Source organism: Agrilus planipennis, unplaced genomic scaffold (genome assembly GCF_000699045.2).
Source record: "Agrilus planipennis isolate EAB-ADULT unplaced genomic scaffold, Apla_2.0 scaffold197, whole genome shotgun sequence".
Taxonomy (NCBI): Eukaryota; Metazoa; Arthropoda; class Insecta; order Coleoptera; family Buprestidae; genus Agrilus; species Agrilus planipennis.
Window position 1 is genome coordinate 39,713 of NW_020438945.1, and position 18,379 is coordinate 58,091.

General features: G+C 32.3%; 4 protein-coding genes and 1 long non-coding RNA gene across 10 annotated transcripts in view; 2 read left to right on the forward strand and 3 right to left on the reverse strand.

Annotated features, from left to right (window-relative positions):
- Nucleotides 1-2,918, reverse strand: part of LOC108738784 (serine/threonine-protein kinase 10) — a 27,999-nt gene extending 25,081 nt beyond the window's left edge. For 4 of the 5 annotated variants that reach the window (XR_003231144.1, XR_001938035.2, XM_025974654.1 and 1 more), the window contains exons 1-2: nt 2,730-2,918; nt 1,807-2,462 (exon numbers count right to left, since the gene is read on the reverse strand). Coding sequence is in view for 2 of the 5 variants with exons in the window: in XM_025974654.1 (XP_025830439.1) it covers nt 1,807-2,329 (523 nt within the window). In the remaining 3 variants the exon portion in view is untranslated. Of the gene's footprint in view, nt 1-1,806; nt 2,476-2,729 lie in introns of all 5 variants that reach the window. The other variant, XR_001938036.2, reaches the window with a different exon arrangement.
- A 224-nt stretch (nt 2,919-3,142) lies between these two features.
- LOC108738796 lies at nt 3,143-4,770 on the forward strand. Its single transcript, XR_001938037.2, has 2 exons — nt 3,143-3,818; nt 4,184-4,770. It is a non-coding gene; the product is annotated as an uncharacterized LOC108738796 (long non-coding RNA).
- A 264-nt stretch (nt 4,771-5,034) lies between these two features.
- Nucleotides 5,035-5,591, forward strand: LOC108738792 (NADH dehydrogenase [ubiquinone] 1 alpha subcomplex assembly factor 2). The gene has a single exon (XM_018472378.2). It carries the CDS (start codon nt 5,087-5,089, stop codon nt 5,519-5,521), a length of 435 nt encoding a protein of 144 aa, XP_018327880.1. The 5' UTR covers nt 5,035-5,086; the 3' UTR covers nt 5,522-5,591.
- A 1,137-nt stretch (nt 5,592-6,728) lies between these two features.
- LOC108738775 (serine/threonine-protein kinase 4 homolog B) lies at nt 6,729-11,943 on the reverse strand. Its single transcript, XM_018472355.2, has 11 exons — nt 11,737-11,943; nt 11,400-11,659; nt 10,875-11,102; nt 10,639-10,818; nt 10,353-10,576; nt 10,139-10,294; nt 9,657-9,989; nt 9,147-9,590; nt 7,585-8,027; nt 7,251-7,437; nt 6,729-7,186 (listed from the first exon to the last, which is right to left on the reverse strand). The coding sequence occupies exons 1-11, from the start codon at nt 11,873-11,875 to the stop codon at nt 7,036-7,038; spliced, it is 2,745 nt and encodes a 914-aa protein (XP_018327857.1). The 5' UTR covers nt 11,876-11,943; the 3' UTR covers nt 6,729-7,035.
- A 2,197-nt stretch (nt 11,944-14,140) lies between these two features.
- The window catches only part of LOC108738789 (protein obstructor-E), a 19,127-nt gene continuing 14,888 nt past the window's right edge, over nt 14,141-18,379 (reverse strand). The window contains exons 4-5 of one of the 2 annotated variants that reach the window (XM_025974661.1): nt 16,317-16,518; nt 14,141-15,081 (exon numbers count right to left, since the gene is read on the reverse strand). In XM_025974661.1, coding sequence (XP_025830446.1) covers nt 14,913-15,081; nt 16,317-16,518 — 371 coding nt within the window. In that variant the 3' untranslated portion in view covers nt 14,141-14,912. Of the gene's footprint in view, nt 15,082-16,316; nt 16,528-18,379 lie in introns of both variants that reach the window. The other variant, XM_025974660.1, reaches the window with a different exon arrangement.

Genomic DNA, 18,379 nt, shown 5'->3' on the forward strand with positions numbered 1-18,379 from the left:
GATAGATATGAACATTTTTTTAATTGCCATTATTAATTGATGGAAGCTGTTAATAAAAACCAGCATACAGCTGTAGTTTAGAATTCGATTTCCAAAAAATAAACACACGGGAAAATAAATAAAAATTATTAATTAATATTTTTATTCATTTACTTTCGTACTTGGTAATGTGCTAGAAATTTGGAACTTTTACCATTCTGTGTTAGGTGTCAGTTTATGGCACGTGTAGGATGCGACTACAAGAAAAATTAAGCAGCTTGACAACTTTCTCCTAAGATATCATAGAAATTTGTATTTGTTTATCAATTGAAACGACTAGTGTGTGTTCAAGTTGAGAAAACGATTTCATTAATGAAAGAACGCACAATTTACTAATCAAGAAATAGCATAGCTAGCATCCCATTTTATCACAATTAGCTGCATATAATTCCGAATTATTTCAAAAACTAATACATTTCATCGTTTATGAAGTTGTTATAATTAAATTGTAACTACGTTTGTGCTGTATATAATTTTTAGTATATACTTTTTAATTTTTTTTTTGACACCTGAGGTCCAATTAAAGGTAGACAATTCAAAATTTTAGAGAAATGGTAAAAAGGCAAAAGTGCTTTTACATCAAACGATAAAACTGTTTAATTTGGATTATAAAATTTATGACCTATGATTATAAATGCTAATATTTATTAATGCAATAGCACTTCCGGTTTCTCCTTCCTTTCCAATCGTTTCCGGGAAACAAAATTAATGTGTTATTACGCAATAGCATATGTATACAGCTATATACATTATTAGTTATTAATAAAACACGAATTAAAATGGTACGCCTTAACATTTTTCAGCTTGTTACAGAAATGAGAATTTTAATCAAATAAGAGAGGCCGGGCCGCCTACATAGTAGCATTGATTTTACTTCAAATACCTATCCACAATTTTAATCATGTCAACAGTTCCACGATAAACTTTTTCGATATTTTTTGTTCTTTTTTTAGCATATAGAAAACATGTACCTTTTATTTGATTCCACTTATTTCATGTACATATACGTGACGGTTAATATGCGTACCTTTGTATGCAAGCCACCCAACTGTCTGGGTTGAATGAATATTCGTACGTGTTGTCTTTTCCTACCGTAATCTTAAGATACTAAACATATCCGTGCAAAAAATTCACGAATGTAGACGTTTTTGTGGCGCGCCCTTTAGTCATGCACGCATAAGCCATGTAGCCGATCGTCCCGCAGTTTTTTTTTTAATGAATATAGAATGCTCAGACCTTTAATTTGATATTATGATACGTGTAAGTACGAGCATGCGACCTACGGAAACACTAGTATATATGTACCTAGATATTCATCGCAGTATAAAAAGAAAAGTTTAGATGAACTTTTTTAACAAGTTGTAATTTTTTATGACAAAATTCAATACTTTTTTATAAGTTCTTAAACTGTTAACACATTTGTTTATGACTCATAATACATAATTACATATGTTTTACTTTTTATTTGTTTTATATCACTGTTGTTTGATGACATAAATTTACTCACAATTTTACGTAATGTCTATTTTATTAGGCCTTGAAAGACATTATCATTGTCTTTTTTCTGCTATAAAATTTCAATTGCATATAGTGCATATTCATTACACAAATTACTTTGTGTATGATTTAATCAAGAAATGTGTTGTTCCTATCTTCAAAAATTAATTCTTAGTTTTATATTAATTATGCAAAACGTGAATAATTAATTACATTGCACAAAATGCTCTTCTATTACAGAAAAAAAAGGCAGGCTAGATGTTTACTCACCTAATTTGACCCCACCATTCATAGTCAGTAGTACATTTCCAGCCTTAAGGTCTCGATGAATGATATGAGACTTGTGTAGAAACTGCAGACCTTTACATATATTTTGGCACACATAAGTAATTTGTGGTTCATTTAACGGTTTTTCTAACTCAGTCATTATACTATCAACAGCACCACCATCACAATATTCTATAAGCATCCATAACTGCTGTTCAATCTGAAATGCTTCAATTAATTCGACTACATTTGGATGTTTGCATTCAGATAGAATGTCTATTTCAATCATAAAATCAGACATATCCTCTTCTCCATCAAGACGACACATTTTTGCAGCTGCAAGCTGCCCTGTATGCTTGTGTTGTGCCTTGTACACTTTACCGTATGCCCCATCCCCCAGCTCCCCAATCATGTCCCAGTACTCCTTGGGGTCGCATTCCATTCGCACATTATTAAACACTTTTTTCTTTTTCGCATCGTTTCCTCCCAAATGGAGCACTTTTTTGATATTATTAAAAAACGACATGATCACTAACTTTACAGTTTTTTCACTTGTGCATAAATACTTTTCATTTCTTCATATTAATTTACTGAAGTAAGTTCACATGTTGGACTCTGGTTTATAATCCCTATTTTACTTGTGCAGTGAATTTGATTATCTAAAATGGAAAACTAAACAAATAACCTTTCATTTTTAATTTGTAGGGTACTAATACAGACTATTTTTTTGTTCAGTTACATGGCCCTTTGTCACAAATAATTGATTTTTTTGGGGTACTATGACTTGTAAAGACTGAAAATTTTAAGAATGTTCTGAAGCGAAATTAATGAAAAGGCTTAAAACACTGATGCATGGTGAAAGGCCATGTCAAAGAAGATATTTGTTTGTTAACAGTTAACAACCTGCCCACCTCAAATTCACTTACTTTAAGTAGTACTTGCTTAATATTTTGCACGATCAAATAAAAATATGAAAACATGCACTAAAAATAATACTCGCGCTCTATTTTGCACTCTTGCTGTGTTATTGGGATTTTCACATCTTCGTTAAAACAGTCAGCCATGCTAATTTTTGAAGAGCCAATCCCCGACCCCCTTTCTGCACCACGCCTGAAAATGACATCACGAAAGCGCATGCCATCGCAGCAAGTGCTTTGGCGAAAAATAAGTAAATAATAAGTTATGTTTTTTTTTTCTAAACGAACTAATAAAACCGTTTTATCAAAGTTAAATATAAGAGGCGAAATCAAAAATTTCATTTAATATTTTAGGAAAAGAACTATGTCATGAAAAATTACCCATATAGAAACAGAANTTTTTGCATAATTATCATATCTCAAAGCTTCGTAAATATCTTCCATCTTCACGCTTTTTAATGTTTAAATTTTTTTTATATACTTTAGCGAAAATAATCCCGGAAGGTATCAATTTAAGACCCACCTGAAAATCATTGGTATCATAAGATTCTACATACTTTTCTACACAATAATAATTTCTCATTGCTTAGTAAATACATTCTATTGTCCAGTAATTTTACGAGCGCTGTTTTATTTTAAAATTATTTTATATACTTGGTACTATGAACATATACTTTGTTTACATAATTATCACTTCGTGAACTCAGGAATTATTCTCCATCTTCCAAAAATTTTAGAACTGTTTTTCTAAGTTTATTTTATGATAAGGACGAAGGCCGGCTTTTTTATGAATGCAAAATGAAGAGACCATTTGATTTTACGCCGTTAGTACGACAAGTGTAAATGTTTTTTAGCTAGTCCCAATTTTGCCCGACTAGACCTTATGTCTAGTTGGGGTTTGCTGTACTCCCAATAGATTAGCCTAGCCTTACGTTAAAGGTCATATTTTTGATATTTTATATTTATAAAACTTGAGTTTTTTAAGTTCAGTATGTGTATCTGCCTAAAGTTTTTTTGCAATTTACAGGTGTGCTGTAAGCTGTAATGTGTAAGGGATTTGTGAACTCATCATCTCTTCCACAGTAGAGTTGTTGCTTGGTGAGTAATAGTATTATTTCATATGCCATTATGATCTCGGAGATCGGTATTCGAATAGGAAAATCACTTTTAAATTTGTACACCCTATTTTGGATCTCGTTAGGGAGTGAAAGCACTCACGCATTTAAAATGAAACGAGAAGTATTTTGAACATTTTACTTTTCAATTTTCAAAATACAATCAAATACAAGTATTACGAAATGTTTCGCTTCAAAATGCACCTTATTTTTAAATCACAACAATGCATTTATGATAGTTTTTAAAAAATATGAACATATATACCTAGGTAATATATTCGATTTATTTTTTAAAATATGACGCAACAAACTTTACAAACCTACAATAAAATAATTTAAACTTTATAGAAAGCTTAAAGACCAGCAACCAGTTTTCCTGAACGGAACACAGACTAGCAAAATTACTGCGTTTGCGACGCAGACGCGGGAGAACACAATATTAGCATTTTAAGGCTGCATTATGTTTGTTGCAGGCCACGATTAAGATTAATAAGCAAATTCATGTTATTCATTAGAGAACAATCTACATTAATATTTTATTCACCTGAAATACAAGTTTACAAATGTAACCAGTGTTGCGGCTTCGTAAAACTTATTAAAACGCATAACTATGATACAATAATATTAACTAAAAAAACTTGACTCACATACAAAATCACATAACAAACTTACAGATTAAGAAAAACTATAAAATATGTACATTATATGTACTTATTTAAATCAATAGAATTCTTGTACAGAGGAAAAGTTACAAAATGGCAATAAGTGAATGACAAGGAGATAATAAAATTCAAAATGACTAGATTATTATCACACTCTCACACGGGAAATTACACTTCAAATACGTAAGAATTATATTTCATATTGTATTTTGAGGGCAGAAGAAACGACATTGAAAGTCCGGATAAGGCCAGTCATTCGTCTGTTAGTTAAATTTTTGGAAAGTTTGACAATACTGTAAATTTTGATAATAGATGGAATTTATTTTTGCAAATGACGTTTTTTTAGCTGCAACACACATTGCAGAGAATACAGGTGTAATGCATACATTTATTATTATGTGCAATAATTATGTGTTCGTGTTTACCATGAGTTAAAGAGTTAGATTTACGATTAGTTTAATTGTTTAATTGGTTATTTATACAATTACATATTGAATGTTTATCTTACTTTCCTGTTATTCATATTCACTAGGTGATATTTTGTAAGTTAACTACAATATATTTCTAATTATAGTAATAAATAAACAAAATGGCCAAACCACCCCCTCGTAGTATTATAACAATGATAATTACGAACTTTGTAAACTCTTTAAAACCCAAGAAAACTTCGGGAAATTTCAAAGGAATTGATTATATGGGTAATAATTATTATGAAATACCTGCAGACCCTTCGATTGGTAAAAGACAAGATAAAAGATGGTTTGTTCCACAAAACAGTGAAAATTTTGAGGATGTCCCCCCTGAATGGGATTCTTGGTTAAGAGGAAGGCGAAAAGAACCTCCAACAGAAGAAGAAATCATGAAAAATTTGGCTATTATTGAAATAAAAAGAAAGAATGCAATTGAAGTAGAAAAGAAAGCCGGAAAACCTAGCCAAATGATAACTGGTTATGAGAGCTTTCCTAAACGTCCTGAATATGAAATATTTCCTGGAGAACACAGTGATAAGGGTTCCACTAAATGATCATATTAAAATAGTTACTATTGTAAATAGATAATACATATAGAAATAGTAAAATCTATAGCATAAAGAAGAAATAGTTTTTTTCCAACCAAAACTTCGTAGTATCCTTTAGGGGCTCCATAGTTTTGATTTCCACTTTGTGACATTCCATATTAGAAAAAATACACTGTCACTTCTTTTAGTAATATGTTTTGTTTGTTAATATGACTTTGTAAGTGGAAACTGATTTTATATTGTATAATTTAACAAAGATAGTGACATTGTAAAAAAAGTTTTATTTATTTTTCTTAAAACTTAAAGGGGTACAAACCATACAAACCTATTATCCTTAATCAAGTATACTCTAATGTCATAATTAATGTATGTCAATATTATATTGTTTGGAATAATAATTTAAATAGTCCCATCATGTCGCGTACAGCACCTCCGCGTGATCTTATAAAAATAATTTTTACTAATTTTGTCAATTCCTTAAGGCCCAAAAGATTTTCTGAAAAATTAATTGGAACGGATTATCTAGGAAATAAATATTACGAATTAAAAGCCGATCACTCTCGTAAAAGACGTGGAGGTAGATGGTTTTTACCTCCCAAAGAAGACGACGTTGAACACGAAGTACCCCCAGAATGGATTTCTTGGTTGAAAGGTACGAGGGAAGAACCCCCCACAGAAGAAGAAATTAAAACTAATTTAGAAATAATTAAAATGAAGAGAGAAAATGCAGCCAAATTAGCTGAAAAATATGGGGAGGTTCCTCAAGAAGACAACACAATCGGGACTTTCCCTAAAAGACTCGAATATGAACAAGTTCCCGGGAAACCACCCGTAAAACAATTTGATAAAAAATGAAAAAAATGTATATCATTCTATTTTTATCTTATAATTTTCAATTATGGTAATTTGCCTTTTGTCTATTTATAAATAAATGCGTATCTGACATATTCTTTCTTTTTATAAGATGCTAAGATACGCTAAGGAGGGCTGGTGAAAGAGAAATTAAACCGGTGCGTGGACTAAAATAAAAAAGGTGAAAATCGTTTGCACCATGAGATTATACGTAGTTTTTTGCATAATTATCATATCTCAAAGCTTCGTAAATATCTTCCATCTTCACGCTTTTTAATGTTTAAATTTTTTTTATATACTTTAGCGAAAATAATCCCGGAAGGTATCAATTTAAGACCCACCTGAAAATCATTGGTATCNATATAGGTAGTGAATATTATTAGCACTAATGATTAATTTCAGAAGAAATGACAATTGAAACACCATGTATCTTTGCAAAAGCACAAACAATTTCGATAACTAAAAACCTGAGTCAATCGTGCAAATCTACCAATTCTGAACGATTTGTGTTTTTATTAATTGAAAATTGAAAATAAACCATCCAGAATTGTTTTGCACACATCCTGAAGCTGTTATACGTTAGGTTTTACATTTTAGTATTTATTTTCTTCTTAATCTGTAAGCAATTTATTGTAAGTACTTACAAAGCTATAATGAAAGCGCGAATGTTATGAGGATATATCACTGTTCTGATAGTATCTCCTTTGAGGTTCTGGTGTGTAATGAAACTGAGTGCGGAGATGCTGAGGTGAACCTGGTACACTTGTACTTTCTGATAATCTTCTCGGCGGTGGTACAGGTGGTGTTGGGGAAATGTATCTGTCACACATTTAAAAATCCGTTTTGCAAATAAAAATATTCACATTCACTCAATTATATTTACCTTCGTGATAATCCAGGTGAGTTGCTGTTGTCTAAATAAGTTCTTCGTGCTGCCAAAGGGCTCTGATTGTCCCCGCTGATTGTTCTATTAAGTCTTGGAGGAGGTTCCGGACTTTGGTGTCGAGAGGACCATCCACTTCTATCCCCACTCAAATTTAATTTTATGAAAGAAGCATACTTTCTTCGACCTGAAGAAAAATAATTTGAAATCCCGAAACAACTTTTATACAGGGGTAAATGTATGTATAGGGTGCATATTATTTTAGAGATAATGCATATGTTATTAAAGTAAGAATCGCCCTATTATGAACTACTGTCCTATCTATATATCTTACTAGGGTCCTCTTTAGCTGCTTCTTCCGCCTCTCTAGCCTTTTCTTGCTGTTTCTGTTGATGATGAAATCGCTGGATGAGAATCGGGCTCGTGTTGCCGCAGAGTTGTTCTTGACTGGTCTGTATTTGGTTTCGAGCGAGTAGGGGAGATCCCCCTGGTGACTCCCATCTACTTTCGCTCAATGTTCGACGAGGAAAATAAGGCGAAGTGTAAGGAGATGAAACAACATCGGGAATTTGGGTACGTTGGGAGAGGGGGGAAGCGTATTGACTTCTTTGGGTAGGAGGTGACGGGTATTGGCTTCTTTGAAGGGTTGGAGAAGGATATTGGCTTCTTTGGGGAGTGGGCGAGGGATATCTGTCACGGTCAGGGATATTGCTAAGACGATCGTGGCTTGATGGGGTGTAAAAGTTTCTATAAGGGGAATAGTGGACGAAAAACGGCCTTTATCCGAAATTTATTAAAATACTTTTTGAAATTCAGTAATTAATTATTTCTAAGCTAAAAGAAATAAATAAAATGTAATTTTGGTTTCCTTTTTCATCTGCACAAGTAACTAAGGAATATGCATCAATTATTAACAAGCGACAACAAAACCTGAAGGAAAACTACATGTGCATATACTAATAGTTAAAAGCAAATCAATTTTTTATATAGATATTGTTCTTGTTGCCATAGTTTTTAATTATTTTAATTATAAGTATGTAATTACATTTATATAAATTGCATAGGCACAATTAAATCCAAATAGGCATTAATTACACTGAATAGTTTCGAATTTATTTAACATTCATTCTTCAACAAACAAAGCACATTTACCATCTCCAAACTCATTTTTAAAAAAATCACTGTAACTTGTAATAAGTGGCAATTTAATTTCTTTTGTTTCATGTATCCATTGCGTGTTAAACTTTTGCCAATCAAAATGTCTTTAATATCAAAATCTAATGGTGCAATTATTATTGTAGTTTTCTGACAAAAAGTGTATTCTTTGATGTGTAACGTCTTGCCGCTCGATATGTGCGTATGTGGGACTATGAGAGTAATTTTGTGAATGCGACAGAAACGCGTAAGTAAAAGTTAGGGAGGTTGAAGTGCACAATATTCGATTTGATTAATTGCATTGATTATGTTGCCTACAATTGGTGTTCTAACAGATAGAGATTAAAAGAGAAAAATAAGGAAGACCCAGCTCTCAATCGTTCGACCTGATAGCTTGGTCTTTAATAGCACAATGTATTGCCTTGCAACTTTATTTGTGAAATTATTATTTTGCTCGTTATCGATATTAGATGTTACACATCATTAGCCACTACTTTAAATAAGACTGGAATTGTTGATTTCTTTCTATCAAATCGTGGTATTTTTACAAAAAAATAATTTTGAAGCAGCTAGTAAATAATATGTTTCAGTTAACAAAAAAATTTATACCAAAGCTTTCCTAGATGCCTTGCGTGCCGTTTTACTTACGACTAATATATAGTTTTAGTAAAATTCTACATCAATAGAATATACACGNTGTTATTAAAGTAAGAATCGCCCTATTATGAACTAATTTCCTATCTATATATCTTACTAGGGTCCTCTTTAGCTGCTTCTTCCGCCTCTCTAGCCTTTTCTTGCTGTTTCTGTTGATGATGAAATCGCTGGATGAGAATCGGGCTCGTGTTGCCGCAGAGTTGTTCTTGACTGGTCTGTATTTGGTTTCGAGCGAGTAGGGGAGATCCCCCTGGTGACTCCCATCTACTTTCGCTCAATGTTCGACGAGGAAAATAAGGCGAAGTGTAAGGAGATGAAACAACATCGGGAATTTGGGTACGTTGGGAGAGGGGGGAAGCGTATTGACTTCTTTGGGTAGGAGGTGACGGGTATTGGCTTCTTTGAAGGGTTGGAGAAGGATATTGGCTTCTTTGGGGAGTGGGCGAGGGATATCTGTCACGGTCAGGGATATTGCTAAGACGATCGTGGCTTGATGGGGTGTAAAAGTTTCTATAAGGGGAATAGTTTCTAGAAAAATAATTTCGTTTAGTATTTTGTAATCGTATTGTACTTAATCATATAGAATTTATTTACCTTTCGGTTGTCCTTTGGTGAGTACTGTTTAGAAGCGTATCTCTTTGGTGTGCGACGTTTGCGTTCGGATTTTGGAATGTGGTTAGTCTTGAATTGTGTATAGAACGACCGTCGGGTGGACGCGAAATAGTCAGCGAATTATAAGATTCCTTAAATTTAGATTCTAATGAGATAAAAGGATGAGCACTTGTTTCGTTTCGTTGAAGTAGAGGTGAAGACGACGGGGTTGTACCGTTCGTTAGAGAAGAAACCTGAGTTTGAGGACTTGGGTTTTGATCCTGAATCGGTTTTAGGAACTGTCTTCTACTAGTTACAATCGGTGGAGGTGCTTGTCTAAAGAAACACTTTTTATTAAAACATAAAACTCTTGGATTAAATCGTCGTGAGTAAAATTAACCATTTCAAATTTCTCCTTTACTTATATTAATTGATCTTTCTTCTTTTTACTTTTACTGCAAATAAAATTATTGTCTATACATTACCTAGGTGCAGCTTTTTTTGTAGCTAAAAGATCTGCCTGCTGCATTGCTTTAGCAAACCATTCTGCAACATTCACTTCAATTATTTCGTATTTTTTCAAAAAGTTTTCGTTTTGTAATTTGTCATATTTGGGTCTTTGTTTAGGATCTTTCTTTAAACTAAATAAAAATAAGTTACAATTATTGCCTCAGAAATAATATTTCGGCTTTTGCATACCATAAAGAAACAAATTGTCGAAATTCTGGTGTGAAGTCTTTATCTTCTGGGAGAGTGGGGGGATCTTGTACAATAACTTTGCTAAGAACTTCAAAGTCAGTCTTGCAATCTTGGTATGGAAACATACCAGTTGCTAATTCCATTAATGTTATTCCCAAAGACCATACATCTGCTCGTATGTCGTAGTCGGGATTATTGGGATCAGCAGGTTCTATTCTTTCAGGCTATAATATCGTCAAAAACGTTTAAGTACTTAGATCAATTTGGGAATGCAATTTTGTCTTACTGCCATATATGCTGTGCAGCCTGCACTTCTAGATTTCACCATTGAATCAACAAGACGTCCACTAATTCCAAAGTCGCACAGTTTTATATTTCCACGTTCATCAAGTAAAATATTCGAAGGCTTTACATCTCTATGAATGACCCCGTGCTTTTCTTTTAAGTATGATAGAGCTTTTACAGTCTAAAATAAATATCTAATTGATTAAGTTAGTTGAGACATAACTTTTTCCAACATACTGATACAGTCACTTTTCCTATTACTGGTTCAGGAATTGGTTGTTTAAGTCTTTTTAAAAGTTTGTCAAAACATGTGGCCATTAACTCCATACATATCCACACTTCTGCTTCTGTTATAAAACAACCTAAACATTGGACAATGAAGGGACAATCATGAGATTTAATAACCACTTCAATATCCATTATAATTCTCTTATTTTCTTCTGAATTACCAGAACGCCTCATTTGCTAAAAGTCAGTACAGCAATAAATTCAAGCCAGAGAAATTTAAACAAAAACCTTGAATCTTCTTTGTTGTCTAATAATATGATTTTTGCATTTATTATAACAATATTTTTTTGGCAAAAAATTACTTGGCAAAATGCCTAAAAAGTGTCAATGAATTTATAATAAATTATTTACTTCTCTTAACCAATGAATAATCCTTCTTAATCTATCTAACCTTTCAAGTAAACAGTTTATAAAGAATCATTAATTTTAAGTATAGGTATTTTGAAAAATTTTCCCTTAAAGTGAGATACTCACTTTTACAGCAATAACTTCTGAACTTGCTGTATGTTTCATTTTTACTACATGACCACAAGTTCCATTACCTAATTCTTCTATATGTTCCATGTCTTTAATATCAGTCATATAATTAACACCATTTATTTTTAAGTTACCACTAATTTTCATAATTTCTCTAAGTTTTTTATCAGTCTCTTGGTGGTCATTACGCTTAGGTGAGAAGGGGAGGTTATTTGGCCTTTTCATGTTGGGACTACCAGGATTAGTTAATGAATTCACTAAAGGAAAGTACGTAAACATCAGTGTCAAATGTTTATTACTGTTTAATCTAATGATCGTTATAAAAAGTACTTACAATTTAAATTTGGGCGATTGGGTCGACGCTGGCCATTTTGTTCAGGTCCATTTAAAACGTGAAGTGGTACACTACTGCTTGAATTTTCAGTTCGTAAACGGCCCAATAAATCGTTTATTCTGCTTTCTGAATTAGACATTTTTAAATGTAAAACTTTTTATGACAGCCATTTATACAATATATAACCTGTAAACATAAATTTGACATTTTTGACACATGTCAGTTGTCAGTAAGAAGTTTCTGTATTTTGAATGTGTCTTAGTTACCCAAGCCCGTACAAATTTATTTTTTTTAATAATTTGTGATTTCATAGTTATCAACTATTATNTCGTCCTTTCGTGAATATGATCTTGGCATTTTACGAATATCAGTTGAATATAATCAATAATTAATAGCTAGTTCCGTTTTAATTATTTATTATAAGTGATAAAATATCGACACGATTAGGCATGCATATTATTAGACATACAATGGTTTACAAAACATTAAACGGTTGAATTGCATTAGTAATAGAATATTTGAATAGTAATAGTTAAGATGTTAAATATACTTCAAAATGTAGGGATGAGTTACAGAGATAGAAGAGTGATACTTGGTTTGTATAAAGAGCAATTGGTAGTTATAGAGCTGGAGCTGCAACGTAGAGAAGTAATTATTAGGAACTTAAATGGGGATGCACACTGTCACTAGGGTTGCCACCCGTAATTTATTATAAAGTATTGTACTCTATTTCGACTGTGCGTACGTTATACTTTACAAGACACATAAAGTACGCTAAAATACTTTTTTACATACTCTAATAAATATGTAATAGTGATACGGTTTATATGTACTGTGTACACTAATAACTTTCACTGACAAGAATATAAAAATATTATTGAAAAGAAAGCTTGCTCATAATGGCTTTGGAACTTTTTTAGTGACATGACGTAAGAAGTAGACAAAAAGATTTGCAGGGTGAACCGGGTGCATGTGTTTGCTTTTTAGTTGATAGTTTATTCATATACTTAAGAGAATATGGCGCAAAGTCATCATTAGGAAGATTAACAATATAATTTGAATGGAGTTTAGAGAGTTATAACCTGAAAAAGACAGTTTTTCCTGGATAAATTATGGTTGTTTTACTGCAAATACTAGACACAGTTATATATATAAAATATTGTATTTCGATTAACGTTATAACTTGTTGTGGTCGATACCGAGTGATGCAAAATATTTGGTCATTTTTATAAAAAATTGTCCTGAATCTCGTTTAATGCCTCATTTGTCAGTTATAATTGCTTTAATATGAAAACATTTTACAACTGTATTCTTCTTTCAAATTGCCTAAGACATTTTCAATTTTATTTATAACGGTATACAGGGTGGGCCAAAACTGTGTTACGGTTTTCTTCAGAAATTCAAATGGATATCAGGAAATTTTCACTGAATATAGAAACTATATATTTCTTTATCGGCAATAAGCGAAAATGTAACTTATTTTTTGTAATTGGGGAATATGTATCTACATATTTCTTTAACCACGTCTATCTTAAAATGTTACTTGCTTCTCTGAAAACTGTCTTAAACTAACTGAACTCTCAAATTTTTTTTAATAAACCGTAACACCTTCCAAAGGCTTTATATTGCATTTATTGGACTTGTATATTAAGTTAATATATATATCACATTGTATTTTTCAAAAGACGAAGACTATTTTTGGTTATTACATATAATAGAATACTCCTATGATCGACTCTTAATTCGTTACTAATTTATTAATTATTCCTTGTACCTACACCCACTACTTACCGAGATATTCGTCATTTTAAAAGCAATAATATTAAGAATTTTTATAGATAGATATGATTTATTAATTTTTATATTCAAATATTCTAAACAAATAAACAAAATCAATCGGTACGCTCTGTTTTAAAATAAAGCAAAATGAACTAACAGGAATTTTCCGAAATAATAATTCCATGAAGTCAAGGCCTGGCTTGCCAACCCCCCTTTTAGATAGGGCCTTACATATAGATTTAATCTATGATGTAAACGCAATATTTCAATAATTATACACTAGCCATTTTTTAAAATATTTAATATTTATCAGTAATCTTAACGCTTATGACTTATTTGACCTTTGTACTTGTGTTTGACACGTAGGTAATCTGTACAAAATGACCTTCACCATTATTACAAGAACTGCCAGCACCATTCTTTTGTGTCTTGGGTTTAATGTGTTATTTACACGTACTTATTTAACATTTATTTGCATGTGCATTATTTACAAAAATTAGTGATTAGTTAATAATCCGCTGTTACCAATAACATGAACATGATGCAGAAAAAAGAGAAGATGTCGGAAAAAGTAAAGATACTGAAAGAGAATAAGAAGAGAGGGTGCTCAATGAAAGATAGCTGATTTATTAAAGTAACGTTTATTTTTTTTTGTAAAAAAACATCAATTATAATAGTTGTTTGTACCGCTTAAAAAAAATCATTATATACGTAATTGAAACTATTATAGCAGACGTGTGCAGAATCTCGTACCAAAATAACGTGTTAGAACTTGAATATGTACGTATTAAAATAAAAAAAAAGTATGTATATACTTGTTATACTTCTTTTTACATAGCCGTTCTGTAAGTACGTAATAATTATGTACTTTTTTATACAAGCAGTGTTTACAGTTGATGGCTGATAGATGCCGATAGAAGTTACACGCTGCGCGCGCAATTTACGTCGCATGCTGCGCGGGCAACTTCCGTTGCATGCTAAAACCTCGCTCTCAATATGCCAAAAGAAGTATAACTCGAAAAAGTTAAAGTAAATCTCCCTAGATTCAAAGTCATATTACAAGTTCTGCTTTTCGCACGACATTCTGCCAAATCCTCACACATTTTCATTTCGAAACCTCAACAATTACGTACTTTTTTTTTGTTACTATCTAATTGTTGAGTTCGTTCTCCCAAACAGGATACATATATTGACACAATTCACGTTGTTTTTAATGTTCAACAACATTATTATTAACATAATTAGAGTTTATTATGGCGTTCATTAATTAAATGATAATTCTACGTATAATTTGGTATCACTGCTCGAATGTTCTTACGGATGATAGAAAGACGTAAATTATTATTACGATGTGAATATGTGTGTATAATGTATATGACTTTTTTGTTGTGTCTCTTTTAATTTCCTGCGGGTTCCGGGGTTCCACGTGGGACTTGCGGCCTGGGCTTGAGGGGTGCCTTAGCGGCTGGTTTCGACGAACCACCGCCGCTACTGCTGCTTGAAAGACCGGCTAAAAGTTCACTCTTCCTAATGCTCTTCAAGTCCAAGTCACCGTAGTAGTCTTCACTGTAGATTGTGATGGATGTGTTAAGTTACGAGTAGAACATGAGTTTGATATGCATGGGTGAGTTAAGATTTTAAAGTATAGTGGCCAAAAAAAAGACTTCGTTGCACAGATGTTATAGTAATTTTACCAGTTTTATCAGGGCAAAAGTAACCAGTTAGAACTTGTAACGTATATATTAAGTTATTTTTGAAACAAGTAGCATAGAAGTCTTTTTTTTATTTTATTTTTTGAGGTTTTTGTCGGAAATAATAAGATGATTTAAGTCTGCGGCTATTCAACGTAATTTTGCAAAACAATTAACTGTATAAAAAAATTAATTAGGAAATTAAAATTTGAATCATCCCTTGGAAGTGTGAAAATTTTGATTTGATTGAGTTTTATTACAATATTTGATCAATTTTATAAATTAATTGTGCTCTCACATTGATACTTCCAAATGCTCGATCTTTAACTTTGAAAAAGATTTACACGAAATGCGAAACATTTCATCCAAACTTTGGTTGAGCTGATAAATATTTTATCATTGAAAAAAGTTTCGATCTCTATTTGTACTAGTGATTATGAGAAAAAATAACATCGATGATATTGATGTTTAATTTTATAATTATACTTTTTTTGTTGCACCCTTACAAGGAGGAAAGAAAGTTGTGCTGAGCAAGTACAAGGGTGTGCGTTAAGTTTTTTATGCAAACCTGTCACACTTTAAGGGTATGTTCAGAATTTGTGTACAAATAAGGAAGATTACGTTAATATATAAGCATGTTGCAAAAGGAAATTTAAAATATTTCAAAAATGAAACTAAAAAAATTGAAAAATTTACCGACGAATCTCGAATTACTTTTGACCATTCTGAACATAACCTAAACTTAAGTGCTGAAAGCGCGAAGACAAAAAGAATAAGTAACATTAAAATGGATGATTTTTGCACATGCGGTTATCATCATACATACATATAGGTAGCATTACGAAGTCCTAATGCCATAAAAGCGTATTTTATATTAGACGTTTAAAATTAAATATTTAAGTTATTATTGTTTGATCGATTCAGTTTACATAAATATTGCTACTCCGTAGTTCAGTTCAGGAGCAAATAAATTGGACGATGGTCTGACGGAACCGTCTACGGTGTGCTGATGATATCTAAAGAGATCGAAAACGCGATCTACGTCTGACGGTTCCCACAGATCACCGACAAAGAACTTTCGTTGTAATACAAATGAAAATTTTTGCTTACCATCCGGGTACATCTTCGGGATCTTCGCAGTTTCCGGTACCGTCGGCGTCTCCAATTTTGAAAACGGTACCAATTGGACAACCGTATTCTCTTGCTTGACCTTCCAAGCAAATGTAATATTTACGGCAATCGTCGGGGTGAGCGTGTCGAGAAAAGCTACCAACATTGCTCACTGCGCCTGCGCCAGGGCAGTTGAAACCCCCTGCAACTTCTAAAATTAGCGAAATAAATGCTTAATTAGTATTAGTACATTAGTAAATCTGCGGGGAAAAAACGTTTTATTAGTTAAGCATTAAGTGTTTTACTTTGTCGCGCTCCACAACAACTAAATTGAAAATAAGGTATGTGCAAGTGTAAGCTAAGTGTGCAAAAGCGTATGTAGGGTCCAAGAATACAAGAGATAGGAGTGAAAACCACAAATGGGACCCGTAATGTAGGGTTCGAGCCTAAAAGAGCGCCACCAAACTTGTTGGTTAGGACGCTTCTTAGACTTATTCGCTTCGGGTCAAAGTTTTGTTCCTTTCTCTAGTTTGCCTGGTAGCAGTATATGTCGACTGGTTCAAAACACAAAAAAGGCGATTTTTATTTTTATTTTTTATCTCAAATGTACGGCGCTATACGCGTGCGAAACATGGACGATGGACGCGGCGGAAAAAAGGATTAGAAGCGTTTGGATAGAGAAGGTTAAAAATTAAGAGATATTAGAAAGAATAGGAGAATAAAGGACTCTATGGAAGTCATATTAGAGGCAGAAACAGGAGTTAAGAGGAGTAGAGGTAGACCAAGATTAGATTACTGTTCGCAAATAGTCAAGGATGTGTGTTGTTCTAGTTTTAGGGAAATGCGAAGATTAACTCAGGATAGGAAAGAGTGAAGGTGCGTGTCCAACCAGTCTTAGGACTGATTACCTTATGATGATTATCTCAAATGTTGTAGGAAGAAAAAATAAGACGCCTGCTGTAGTTTGAGACCTTAATAATTATTTTAATACGAAAAAATGCAATATTTTGTAATAAGTCTAGTAGCTTCGCTATTAATTGTCGAAAAAAACCTTGAATAATTTTTAAAATAGTTGAGTTATTAAAAATTTATAAGAGAAGCCTTTTCTAGAGCATTAAACGTATGTCGGTCACTTATGATTAATGTTCTGTTATTGAGCTATAAAATTCAAAAGTAATTAAAACAATATTTCTCTTGTTAATTAAAAGGAAATTAGAAAATTGCGTTGAGTGCACTAAATACATTAAATATTAATGACTCAAATTATAATAGCCGCCTTATGTCCTCTTTCTACCACTATTAAACGTATGAAGATGAAATTGTTTGAACCAGTCTGATACAGATATTGAGTAAGAGGATTGCCCTGACAATTTGAGAATTTTTTAAAATTTTTCCGATAATTTTCTAATATTTGTGTCCATAATTTCAGTTCATTTGCTTATTTAATTATTATTTTAAACATTTTTTGATATTTTTTTTGTGTGCATTGACTATTTAGTGTTATAAAAAAGTCCATGAAAGGTTTATATAAATCTGTAATTATTCCTGCAATTGAAAGATATTTGAAAATTTTTTGATCTTCCTGAAAAATCAATTGTTGTTTGATGCTCATAAATGTAAACGTTATTTAAAAGTTTTATTATCAATGATTCTTCGTTAATTAATTACACGTAATTTTTGGCGTGCCAGGCCAATCCTGTCTAATACTAGAAGTGTTTTTTGTGTCATGTTTTGATTTGTAATGTATGTTCAATTTTGTGTTTTTTTAAGTTAAATACTGTATCGAAATGTATTCGGTGAAGTTTCAAAGTTATTAGATGTATAAAAAAATAAAAAGTAGACTTCAAACTCAAAACATGAATTACGAGGGTGGATTGATAAGTTTCCGGCCTAACCAAGAGATGACGCCACTAGGCCTACCTTGAGGTGACATTCTATAGTACCATCCTTGGATAGCTTGTAGCTATAGTTTCAGCCCGATCTCCTTGCTAGTGTAGGTTTGACAGCACGCTGAACAAGACGCCTCTGTGGTTTTCGTAAAAATGGAAAAGCAGGAAAATCGT

Excerpts from the sequence above, each read along its gene's own strand:
- LOC108738792 (XM_018472378.2), top strand. The coding sequence starts at position 5,087 with ATGGCCAAACCACCCCCTCGTAGTATTATAACAATGATAATTACGAAC.
- LOC108738775 (XM_018472355.2), bottom strand. The coding sequence starts at position 11,875 with ATGTCTAATTCAGAAAGCAGAATAAACGATTTATTGGGCCGTTTACGA. Across the intron at positions 11,103-11,399 it reads CAGAAGTTATTGCTGTAAAA|CAAATGAGGCGTTCTGGTAA; the intron begins GTGAGTATCTCA and ends ACTGACTTTTAG. Across the intron at positions 9,591-9,656 it reads CACCAAAGGACAACCGAAAG|AAACTATTCCCCTTATAGAA; the intron begins GTAAATAAATTC and ends TTATTTTTCTAG.